General features: G+C 34.2%; 1 protein-coding gene across 2 annotated transcripts; it reads left to right on the plus strand.

Annotated features, from left to right (window-relative positions):
* Window positions 1–273: 273 nt before the first annotated feature.
* Window positions 274–2,654, plus strand: LOC124835759 (Glutathione S-transferase family protein). Of its 2 annotated transcripts, XM_088101624.1 has the most exons (3): window positions 274–422; window positions 1,229–1,540; window positions 1,914–2,654. In XM_088101624.1, exons 2-3 carry the CDS (start codon window positions 1,332–1,334, stop codon window positions 2,506–2,508), a joined length of 804 nt encoding a protein of 267 aa, XP_087957750.1. In that variant the 5' UTR covers window positions 274–422; window positions 1,229–1,331; the 3' UTR covers window positions 2,509–2,654. The 2 variants fall into 2 exon arrangements, with proteins under 2 accessions (XP_087957750.1, XP_047166704.2); XM_047310748.2 differs by lacking the exon at window positions 274–422 and having other exon boundaries at window positions 1,209–1,540.
* The last annotated feature ends 11,055 nt before the right edge of the window (window positions 2,655–13,709 follow it).

Here is a 13,709-nt window from a genome sequence, read left to right on the forward strand (position 1 = left end):
CGAATCATTTTAATTTTCATAACTTTCAATATTGACTAATTACATACAAGTATACGAGATGCGTTGATTGATTTTTCTTTTTTTGATTAATATGATTTTATTCTTTCTATTTTCATTGAAAATTAACTTTCATATTAGCATAATTACTCACCGGAGCAAGAAATTTGACCCACGTGTCGAAAACCTAACTACAGAACGCATCGACCATGGTTTTCAATTACCCAATATTAATAATATAATATACATGATCTAAAAGCAGCAAAAGTTATGGAAGTTTCGCACTTTGCATATTTTTTACTCTTCACTTTGTAGTTTAGTTCAAGCCTTTTCAGCTTTTTATTCTTGTCTCCTGCAAAATTCTCCAAAAGCCCAACTCAACGCTAACTTGTTCCTTTCCCTGTTCTTCTCTTCTCTGCTTATGGGTATGTCATTCTCCTCAACTTTAATTTCTGTTATCATACGATGAAACACCATTTACCTTGTCAAATTGATGTCTGCTTATGCTTATTTTGTCCCAACACTTTCCTTTTTTTTTTTGTGAAATGGGTTGCGTTTGAGTTTGCATAATTCCACGTTATTTATCTATTGTTTGCAATATTTATGTTTCTTTTTTGTCTTCTTGAAGATGGTTTGGAGTTTAGATCACTATTTGTTATACACAGCTAAGTTGATTGTTTTCTTTGGGAATTTGAGCTTTGGAATCTTGATCTTCCAAAATACCTTCTTCGATCCTCAAACGCCCATTACCAAAATGGGTGCTCGTGTCTTCAATATTTGATTTGATTTTGTGCTTGCTTTGCTAGTACTTACCAAATTACATAGTTATAAAATTTTTTGGTTTAGTGTGACATTTTAATGGAGTGCTTATCGCCTGAAAAATGTCTATCCATATTAATTGAGGTATCTCCTTTCAATCATATTTTATCCGTCCGTAAGATTCAGACTCAAAACTTTGCTTAAAGGTTACCCAAAACATTGCTTAAAGGATCTAAGTTTAGTTTCACTTAAACCAGCAACGTATTGTTCAAGAAGTTGTATTAGTAGTAGTAAGCACCCAATCTGGTTCTGGTTGTATCCAATCGAGATTGTATGATGTGTGGCTTTAATTTTCTATGCTATGCATTAATTATGATTCATGACATGAGGCTTCTATAACAGGTTAGCACTAATTTGGGTGAGCAAAGTTATTAATTGTTCTCAAGACAATTTTGTTATCATTGTTTTGTAGTCCTGAATGCCATCTCAGTGGTTCCTGTATGGTTTTTGGTGTTAATACAAAAAATGCTTAACTGTTAGCACACTACCTGCAAAAAATATTGCCTGAGAAGAAGATGCAGCTATATCATCATCCGTTGGATTTGGACAGCCAGAGGGTGAGAATTTCATTGGAGGAGGAGGGTGTGGATTATACATCTCACCATGTAAATCCCATAACTGGCAAGAACTTGGATTCTTCTTTCTTCAAGATGAATCGCCGTGGAAGGGTCCCTGTTTTCCAAAATGGTTCTCATATCATTTACAACACTATTGATATAATCCAGTATGTCCTATTCTTCTCACCCTTATTGTATCATTCTATTTATTTTTACTTCAATAAATGTGCATAAAAAGAACCATTTTTGTGAAAAGTATACTTATGTGGTGGCACTGAAAATTGAAATTACCACAGCAAAACTAGTTGAAAAATTGATTGCTGACCAAGTCCTCTCTTCATATACATCACTACTCCAAAACCAGTTCCCCCGAAGTGGCAAATAGTGTCTGCATGCACTTCAGATATGAACTGCTTTGTATTGTTTCTTGATAAAGCGTAATTATTTGCACATTAAGAATGAAGAGTGTGTTCAATTTTGACTTTACTTTCAAACCTTTATGCTATAAACAGAAACTATACACTTGGGTTGAATGTTCAGGTACATAGAAAGAATTGCTGTGGTTTCCTCAGGGGCTGAGAGTATCAGTACCAGTAACAGGGAAGTGATTGAATGGATGCAGAGGATACAAGACTGGGACCCCAAGTTTTTCACACTTGCACATATACCAGAGAAATACCGTGTTTATGTTTCCAAGTTCATAAGGCAAGTGGTGATTGCTCGCATGTCTGAGTCACCTGAATTAGCAGGAGATTACCATAGGAAATTGAGAGAAGCCTATGAAACTGAAGAGAAATTGAAAGAAGCAGATGTTTTGAGAAGGGGCAAAGAGCATTTGGTTAGATTGCTTGATGAGGTGGAGAGGCAACTGTGTGAAACACCTTTTTTGGCAGGTCAAGATTTCACCATGGCTGATGTGATGCTCATTCCAGTATTAGCTCGTTTAAAACTCTTGGATTTAGAGAATGAGTACATAACTGGAAGGCCAAACATTGCTGAGTACTGGCTTTTGGTTCAGCAAAGGCCTAGTTATAAAAGGGTGATTGGTAAGTACTTTAATGGTTGGAGAAAGCACAAAACACTCTTGAAAACATGGTTCTTAGTTCGTATTCGAAGTTTGCTGAAGAGGTACTAGTGCAACACTTGTATATCTGTCAGGATTTCCAAAAGGGGGTAGAATAAATGCACAAATGAACATAGCAGACAATCATTCTGTGTAAGGTAGGTTAAGAGAACCGATGTTAGACATTGTTCTTTATTTATTCTACCTTTTGCTTTCAACACTTTTTCTTGATGCTGGTGGAAGAGCTGCATGTCAAAGTGGCCAGCATGAAAACATCTTTTGGCTCAGTATTGAAACAATTCATGCGCTGCAATATTCTTCCATTGAAAGAACTATGAAAAGGAAAATTTGTTCATACTGACACTGGAATCACGGGGTTGCTGCTGGTTATATGTACATTAATTCTGATACTTGTAAATGTAATCAAAGAAACATATAGTGTAATAGTATATATACATTTTCTTCTTTTGTGAACAGCATGTTGTTGAACTACAAGTTGCAGTTTGAACAATGGACCAGAGACACTACATCATCTACTCTCAGACTACCTGTTTCTGTTTAAATAGTCTTTGATTACTCTGTCAATCAATAAGTTATTGATTGGTTACACCGGTTAAACTATATTAAATAAATAAATAATTACATATGTGATATATGCGCGCATATATATATATATATATATATATATATATATATATATATATATATATATATATATATATATATATATATATATATATATATATATATATATATATATATATATATATATATATATATATATATATATATATATATATATATATGGGATTTGCGCGTACGCCTGTTTTTCAGTTGATACATTTTAACAATGTGTACCGGGTTTTAGTAGACAAAAATATCCTTATATATTATGGATTCCAAGTTTTAAGGTTAAGGGTATTTTAATAATTTTTATTTTCAAAACTAAAAAAAAAGAAACCCCCAAACCCTTACTCACCTCTCTCATTCTTCTCAACCCTTTCTCTTTTCTCTTTCTCCCTCCAATTTTTTCTCTGTCATCCTGTAGCCCCAATTGAAAAAATCAGAAACATTTGCTGTTAAACAATCTTACAAAAAAAATGATTTTATAATGAGTTTTCATCTTATAATTTTTGTCTTATCTAATTTTATCCAATTTTCAAAAGCATAAAGGAATTGGTAATTGACCTGGAAAAAATCAGAAATAGCTGTTAAACAATTTTTTACAAAAAATGATTTTATAATGAGTTTTTATTTTATAATTTTGTCTTATCTAATTTTATCTAATTTTCACAAGCATAATGACATCAAAGGAATTGATAATTGGCCTGGAAAAAAATATCAGAAACACTCACTTGTTAAACAATTTCTTACAAAAAATGACTTTATAATGAGTTTTCATTTTATAATTTTTGTCATATAGAATTTTATCTAATTTTCACAAGCATAATGACATTCGAAAGAATTGGTAATTGGCCTGGAGGGTTTTTTAGAGATGATGATTCAACAAATACAGATGATGAAATTAGAGAGGTTAGTGAAGATGGTGAAATTGAAGAGATCTTGAATAAAGGCATGTGTTTCTGATTTTTTTCAATTGGGGCTACAGTAGGAATGATAGAGAAAAGGTTGGAGTCAGAGAGATGAAAGAGAAAAGATTGAGAGGAATGAGAGAGGTGAGTAAGGGTTTGGGGGTTTCTTTTTTTCTTTTTTTAAGTTTTGAGAATGAAAATTATTAAAATACCCTTAACCTTAAAACATAGAATCCATAATATATAAGAGTATTTTTGTCTACTAAAATACGGTACGCATTGCTAAAATGTACCAACTGAAAAACAGGCGTACGCGCGTTAACAAACCCATATATATATATATATATATATATATATATATATATATATATATATATATATACACACACGCTTTTAAATTTGTCAATTCAATACCAAAACATATTTATATTAAGCTAAATTATTAATGTGTTTTTCTTATGCTAGGATCATATTTTAAGAAAAATATTATAAATATAAATACAATGTAATTAAGTCAAGAAGTATTATTACATATCTTCTAAAAATTATACTTTTAGGATATTAGATAATAACTCTTTACAACTAATAGATAACATAACTTGAACAGAATAAACCTAAATGAACTGTACTCTTAGATTAAATTGTTTAATGTATGAAAGATGAGGTTAGATTAAATTGTTTAATGTATGAAAGATGAGGTAGTAATATGACATAATAACTGTGGAAATGCAAACATGAGATTATTGTCAAAGTTGCAATGCCATGATCTTGTTAGAGGACTGCCAGAAGTATCATTCAATGATACAATCTTCTGTAGTGCTTGCATGAAGGGAAAACATGTCAAGGAATCTTTTAAAAGTAAAAACATGGTTTCAACTAAACGACCTCTCGAGCTGCTTCATATAGATTTATTTGGTCCTATAAGAACAACGTCTATGAGCAGTAAATGCTATGGGTTAGTAGTAGTAGATGATTTTTCTAAGTGGACCTGGGTTCTATTCCTAACTCATAAGGACGAGGCTCTTAACACTTTATGCAAACTCTGTAAAAGGATGGAAACTGAAAAGAATTTAAAAATCATATCTATTCGAAGTGACCATGGAGGAGAATTTAAAAATAATCCTTTCAAAAAATTTTGCGAAAACTCTAGCATTAAACACAACTTTTCAACTATGAGGACTCCACAACAGAATGAAGTTGTTGAGAGAAAAAAATAGATCTCTACAAGAGATGGCCATAACTATATTAAATGCTTTTAATTCTCCTAAACACTTCTAGGTAGAAGTAGTCAACACTGCTTGCTATATTCAGAACATAGTTTACAATAGGCCAATCCTCAACAAAACGCCTTATGAATTATAGAAGGACAAAAGGCCAAATATTTCTTATTTTCATCCCTTTGGTTGTAAATATTTTATGTTAAATACAAAAGATAATCTTGGGAAGTTTGACTCCAAAAGTGATGAAGGAGTCATGCTTGGCTACTCAGAAACGTCAAGAACGTTTAGAGTTTACAACTCTAAGACCTTGAAAGTTGAGGAAGTCATCCATGTAAAGTTTAACCAAGATCCTAACATAAATAAGCCAGAGCTAGGCAAATCTTTCTCTAAAATGCAAGTAGAAACAACCTATCCAAAAAGGAAAATGCATTAGACGCAAACAACGATCAAGAAGAGGATCAACAAGAAGAGCCACTTAACGATACTACTAAAGAAAGAAGGGAACCAAACAACCTACATCATATAATCATCAAGGACCACTCTTCAGAAAAGATCATTGGAAATCTAGAAGAGCATTTGGGAACAAGAGCATATCATAAGCATCCTACCATAACTCTCATATCTCAAATTGAGCCACTGAATGTCATTCAGGATCTAAAAGATAACTCTTGGGTTGAATCCATGAAAGAAGAACTAGATCAATTCAAGAAGAATGAGGTATATGAACTCATCGAGTTACCTCAAGGAAAGCATGTAGTTGGAGCTAAATGGATCCATCGTAAAAAACTAGATGAAAATGGAAAAGTCATCAGAAGCAAAGCAAGACTCGTTGCGAAAGGCTATTCTAAACAAGAAGGAATTGACTACACAAAACCTATGCTCCAATAGCAAGGTTAGAAGCCATTCATATTCTTCTATTATTCGCGACATTCAACGAAATCAAATTATATCAAATGGACGTCAAAAGTGCATTCTTAAACGGTGACATTAAGGAAGAAGTGTACGTGGAACAACCTCTAGACTTTGAATGTCAAACAAATCCCACACACGTCTTCAGACTTAAGAAGACTCTGTATGGATTAAAGCAAGTTGAGCTTGGTATGAAAGGTTAAGTCTCTTCCTTATAGAGAATGGTTTCACGAGAGGTCAAGTACACACCACACTGTTTAGGAAAAATGTCAATCAAGACTTCATGATCATTCAAATATATGTTGATGACATTATCTTTGGTGCTACTAACGAAAAACCATGTCAAGACTTCTCAATCATGATGCAAGAAGAATTCAAGATGAGTATGATGGGTGAGCTAAAGTTTTTTCTCAGACTGCAAATCAAGCAAGAAAAAGACACAACCTACATTCACCAGATGAAGTGCATTTAAGGAACTGCTCAAAAAGTTCAAAATGGATGAAGCAAAGGACATGAAACCTCCAATGCATCCAACAACTAGCCTAGTGCTAGATGAAAGCTCAACAAAAGTGGACAACACCCTATATCGACAAATGATAGGTTCACTTTTGTATCTCACCATGTCGAGACCTAACATAATGATCAATGTTTGCCTATGTGAAAGATTTCAGTCAGATCCAAGATAAACTCATCTCAGCATTGTTAAATGCATATTTCAATATCTAAAAGGAATAACCAATCTTAGACTATGTTATAAAGGAAGCAAAAGTTGAAAGCTTGAAGGCTGCCACTTCATTATAGGAAACCTAAAATCGTGGTTGAGCAAGAAGCAGAACACAATTTCACTATCAACAATAGAAGCTGAATACATATTTGCCGCCCACTACTACTCACAACTCTTATGGATCAAGAATCAACTAGAAGATTACAACCAATTTGAAGGTAAGATTCCTATCTACTGTAATAATAATGTTGTCGTTAGTATATCTAAATATCCTACATTGCATTCACACGTTAAAAATATTAAGGGCAAACATCATTTCATACATGATTATATTAACAAGGGTACTGTAGACTTACAATATGTAAGCACAGAAGATAAGCTTGCTAACATCTTCAATAAGCTATTAGTTGAAGATAGACTTAATCGTCTAATCACCCTTATTGGTATGAGAAACGTTGAATGAATTTGATTCAACATGTTAAGTGTATAGCATCTAGAGAGTCAAACGTTTGAGACACATAGTCTATATGACATCCTAGTTTGCATCATCTAAGACAAATCGTCTATCAAAAATATGCATTCATGCATTAGGTTGTGTCTAAGTACTGAGCCTACCTCTAGAAGTTGTCTAGGATTTCTAGAACCCAAACCTCTTTCTCTTTCCTATCTGTCAAATATCTTCTACGTGTCAATCAAGCCATTACTTCTATCATCAATCCTCTCTTCTCTCTCCTCCTCGAAACGACAAAACCTTTGACTCCACACTCTTCTCGTTCTTATCCACTGCTGATTAAAATTCTTTCCAAAATATTCTCGATATTCAAGAGACACAAAATCTCTTTTCCATATCTTTCCGTACTAACTACATTAAACAGACAAGACTGATCAATCGCCCATGACTAACCTTTCTCTCTACTTAACTCGATCCCACTCCTCGTATTCTCAACACAATCTCTCAAAACCCTAGTTTTCTCTCTCGTTCTCATCGTCATATTCTCTCAAATTTTTGATCTCCCAAACCCTCAATATTCCAAACCAATGTTGTCTTATTCCAAACCTCCCGAGCATCGCCGTCATCTCATCCGATCACCAGAACAAGATGAATATGATAATCCAACATCCTTTCCTACTCTTGTATTCAAAACTTACTTGCCTTACGCACGTAGTGTTAAGACAAAATCGTTTATGCACCTAAACTTTCTTATGCTTTGAAGTTTAACTAAATAATATTAAAATGAGATAATAATTTGAAAACAACTTAGGGTGAAAACACAAAAACTTAGAACCAAAATTCTCAACATAGAAAACCTACACAAAACTTAGAACCTGAATCCCCAACATAGAAAACCTTAGAAAAACATTTAGGCTCTTAGGAACTAGAAAAACATCTAGGTCAAAAACACTAAGACGCTATGCTAAACAAATATTATGCCTAAAGTGTCTAAGAGACTTAAAGCTAAACTCTTAAAGCTTATCATACCCAAAGGATATTAAGTTTAGCCTTCGAAAACAAAACAATGTCAAGACGATGTCTTTGACAAAACACTTTAAAAGACTAAAGGAGAAAATTACAAAAGAAAACATAAACAAGTCAAACACTATCTATCCAAAGAAGAGACAGATAAAAAAGAAGCGTTTACTTGCTTAAACGATACCTTGAGCTAAAACAATACTTTGTCCAAAGATGAAGTCTCACTCAACACTTGACATCTTTAAAAGAAAAGCTTAATTGTCAAATGCTACCTTAACGGTAGGAAATCAAAAAAGCACTTTGTTGTTCTAAGCAAGCATTAAATGACATTAAATGCTCAACGTTCAAAAACAACAAAAGTGATAAGAAAAGACCTATCTGCTGCATCCATAATTTACTCTACTCTTTGCAGATAAGCTATTCTACACACATCCACAAAGCTTCAAATTAAATATCAAAAAGTGGACGTTAGAGACAAAAGAGATATTCATAAAATGTTCTTCACTTGAAGCCATACCTAAACAGACGTACTTCCTACTTCAAGCAAAGTATTGAAAAAGTATGTCTGCTTTGACAAATTGAGTTATATAACGTCTGCTGTACACGAAGAAAGAGAAAACACAATAATCAAAGTGAACGCTTAGTCTAACAAACATTTATTCAAGGAGCTTGTAAATATAAGAGCTTTATAAAGATAAATCGAGAGGATAGTCAAGAGAAAAGCAAGAGAAAAATCTCATAATGAAATATCTATCATGTGAAGCATTTAAAAGAGAAGAAAAAGAAAGAGCTCAAGGAAAAGATCATATCTGACTAGAAAAAGAGAAGAAGAGAAAAAAGAAGAGAAGAAAAGAAACACTCTCAAGCTTCACTATTATATTGCTTACTCATTTGTAAGAAAAAGAGAAAGAGAAAAGAGAGAAACACATGCGAGTGTTTAAACTACTTTGTATTGTATTCATATCGTCTCTACGAGAGTAATAGTCTGAACGACTTGTAAGCAATCATTGATTGCAGTTCTGGAGAGAATTCAAACACTTGCAACTGAACTCATTTGAGTGGAGAAAATCTAGGCACGATAGTCTAGTACCAGGAGTGGTTTGAATAGTCAAAGGAAATCTAGGCGCGATAATCTAGTACTAGGAGTGATGCGAATACTCAAGAGAAATCTAGGCGCGATAGTCTACTACCAGGAGTGGTGCAAATACTCAGACTAGGAGTGGTGAGAATACTCAGTTGTAATCTCTTGTGTGTTTATCTCTTCTCTTCCCTAGACACTTTTCTTATAAAAACCTGCAACTGTGTTTTGCTTTCTAAATACAAGAACTCTCCAAGCTAAACGATTACCTTTTGAACTAAGGAAGTTTTTACAAAACTCTGAAGTGTGCATTCTGAATAACATGTTAAAAACAACAATCGTTTATAACCTTTATTAGGTCGAGTGTTTAAGCTTTCTTAAGATACATTCAAAGCTCAACTATGTGCTATATTAGAAGGGTTGTGAAAAGAGTTTTTCCATTAAAACTATTCAACCCTCCTCCCTCATTTTCGTGTTTTTCAGGTACTTCACGTAGTTCTTCAACTAAACCTACACCCCTCACGTCAAACCCTACCTCACCTAACCACCAATATCTCTCTTTCATTCGTCTATCCTTTTCCTTAACCCCTTATTTCACTTCTCTTTTCCACCATCATATCCATCTCCTCTCCCTTCTATCTGATGGAGTCTTTCCCTTCCCAACCTTCCTCACGTTTGTATTCATTCAAATCCATCAACCCCTATGTCTCCTTGTTCCTTCCCTCTGCTCTTCCTAATCTATCGGGCTATGATGTCCTTTCTCTCCTTTCGTTTTCATGTTTATCATATAAGGGTGAGAATAAATCAAGAATAGACGCGTCAGCATCTAGAAGCATGTACTAAGGGCGAGTACACCAGAAGTTAGGATAGCACAGAATCAGGGGGAGTCTCCAGATTCTTAAAGTTCATCTTAGGAGTCTATATTTACATTTATGTAATATGTCTTTGTGCTTAAATATAAAGTTTCTTGTTTATTGTGATTGTTTTGTTGTTTAACTTGTGTCTTAGTTTATGTTGTTTAACTTTCTGTTGTTTAACTTATGTCTTAGTTTAAGTTTTTATCACGCGATATATTAAATGTTGTTTTATATATTTCGATTGTGTCCACTAACACACATGCAAAAGATAAAAATAATAAAAGATGTAAAACACATAATGAACCAAAACACATAAAAGTTAAGACTTTACATGGAACTAAGAAAGATTATATATCGTTTAAATGTGTATTTGTTAAACAACCAAAAATGGGATTGTTAAGACAAAATCGTCTATGCGCCTAAACGCCCTTATGTTTTGAAGTTTAACCAAATAACATTGAACGAAATAATAATCTGAAGACAACATAGGATGAAAACATAAATTTAGAACCAAAATCCCCAACATAGAAAACCTTAGGAAAACACTTAGCATTTTAGGAAACAAAAAAACAACGAAATCAAAACACCCAAACGCAATGCTAAACGACTATTTAGTAAAAAATGTCTAAGAGAGTTGAAGCTAAATGTGTAAAGCCTATCATACCTAAAGGATATTCATTTTAACTCTTGGGAAAATGAAACAAATATCAAGACGATCATTGACAAAACACTCTAAAAAACTAAAACCTAAAATACCAAAGAAAACACAAACAACGGTACACACTGTCTATCTAAAAAAGGCAAAATCATAAGAAGCGTTTACTTTGTCTAAACGATACCATGAGCTAAATATCACTTCCAACGATGAAGTTTTTACTCAATGCTTGGTATCCTTAGAAGAAAAGCTTAATTTTCAAATGCTACCTCAATGGTAGAAAACCAAAAAGCACTTTGTTGTTTTGAGCAATCATTAAATTGTTGGTCAGGAACAACCGGTATCTTCGAGTCGTACAGCGGAATAAAAATTACAGAAAGCGTGTTCAGTCAAATTAAAAATGGTTCCTTTAATTTTCTCTTAAACGTTTTATCAAACAGTTGATGAGCAAAAAATATAAAGAGTGCAGGGAGTAGAAAAATCACACAAATAATTTTTATCCTGGTTCAAATCAAAAGATTCTACGTCCAGTCGTTAATCACTATGAATAGTGATTAACTTTTTCACTAAAATAGTTTCACAATTACAATGAAAGTGAATAGAAAATAACAATAACAAAAACATCTTCCTTCGACAAACGAACCGGAAGCAACAACTCTGCCAACTTGAAGAGAACCGCTCTGACCTTTGACACACAAAGCGCGAACTTCTCCTATTCATAAGACTTGACAAGAGCAATGAACTAGCACTTGAGAACTTCCTCAGATTTGCACTGTATTCTCAAATTCGCAAAGTTGATTTCTGAAGTGTTTGGCAAAGGTATATATATAGCCTACTGGTCAGAAACTAAAAAACACATTACAACTGCCAGTGATAATCGATTATTGTAAGTGATAATCGATTATCTCCGAGACTTGGAGTACTTTGAATATTGACATTTCAAACCAGTCAGTTCTTCAACACTGTCTACCGTTCGGTTTGCGCCCTGATTGCCTTCTACCGTTTGGCTTGTCTCCTTATAGCTTCTCAACATTAGGTGCTAACTACTCGGTCTCGGTCATGCTTTCCACCGCTCAGCTGAATACTTGTAAACTTTCCAACTCTTAATATTTTCTTCTATAATGTTAGTTGGACACAATATCGTTCGACTTGTGTTTGACATCGTCCGGTCTTCAACTGCTATGCGCCATTCAACCTTTTAGCAGTGTTCAACCTACAACTGTGTTCAACACCGTTCGGTCCTCAACTTGTGTTCGGCCAGTGTTAGTAACCGTTCGGTATTCAACTAAGTTTCGCCAATGTTCAACTCCGTTCGGTCCTGAATTGTGTTCGGCCAATGTTCATCTTGTGTTCGGCCTTGAACTGCTATACACCGTCCAGCCTTTAACTATTAGATACCGTTCGGTCTTTGACTGATAGTAATCGTTCGATCTTCAACGTTATATGACGTTCGACTTGCATATGCTATTCACCGTTCAGTCTTTTACTGCGTTCGACCTTCAATTTTTATATTTCATTCGGCCTTCATTTGTTATGACCGTTCGGTCTCAGTTATGCCTTTGCTCTGTTGCTATGTTCAATTCGTTCTACCACCACTTCAGCGTCTAACCACTCGGTCGCATTCATGCCCCGCATGGTCTTGGTCATACCTTCTACCATTTGGTCTTAGGCTGTGTTCGGCCATGAACAATGTTCGGCCATAAACAGTGCTCGACCTTCAACTGCTGAGTGACCGTTCGGTCTTAACTGCTCGGTTCTGGTGTCTTCTCTTATACAGATATGCTTTTAAACTCATAAAACAGAAGTCTTCTTATTCTTCACTTTGTAACATCATCAAAATCATTATCTTCAAGATACCAATGCTCCTTATTGGTAACATAAATCACATTAAATGCTCAACATTCAAAAACAACAAAAGTGATAAGAAAGGACATATCTGCTGCATGCACAATCTACTCTATTCTACATAGATGAGCTACTCTACATGCATCCAAGAGCTTCAGATCAAATATAAGAAATGGACGTTAAAAGAGATATTCACATAATGTTCTTTACTTGAAGCGGTGTCTAAAAGAACGTACAACCTACTTCAAGCAAAGTACTGAAAAAACATGCCTACTTTGACAAGTTGACTTTACTCAACGGGTGTTATACACGAAGAAAAAAGAAAGCACAAGAATCAAGGCCAAGAACTTAGTCTAATGAACAGTTATCCGAAAAACCTCCAAATATAAGAACTTTCAAAAGGATAACAAGAGGATAGCATACAACGAAATATTCAGCCTAAGAAGCATTAAAAGGAAAATCACAGAGAAAGCTCAAGAAAAAGAAGATATCTGAGCAAGAAAAAGAGAAGAAGAGAAAAGAAGAAAGGAAATACTATCGAGCTTCATTGTCAAATTGCTTACTGATTGTAAGAAAGAGAGAAAGAGAAAAGAGAGAAACACCTGCGAGTGTTTAGACTGCTTTGTATTGTAATCACATGCTCTCTGCGAGAGTAATAGTCCGAACGACTTGTAAGCAATCTTTGATTGCAATTTTAAAGAGAATTAAAATACTTGTTGAACTCAATTGAGTTAAGGTAATCTAGGCAAGGTTGCTTAGTACCAGGAGTGGTGCGAATACTCCTCCAAGTCTAGGGTATCATGTGGTTATTCGCTGTTGTGGAGACCATGAGTGGTGAGACTACTCATCCAAGTCTAGGGTAACAGGAAGTTATTTGCTGACTATGAAAACCAGGAGTGATGCAAATACTCACTTATAATCTTCCATTAATACTATTCAACCCCCTTCTAGTGTTTTTTAGGTACTTCATTCAATTGTAATC

Source organism: Vigna umbellata, chromosome 1, assembly GCF_029865625.1.
Source record: "Vigna umbellata cultivar VRB3 chromosome 1, Vumbellata_1.0, whole genome shotgun sequence".
NCBI classification, from domain to species: Eukaryota; Viridiplantae; Streptophyta; class Magnoliopsida; order Fabales; family Fabaceae; genus Vigna; species Vigna umbellata.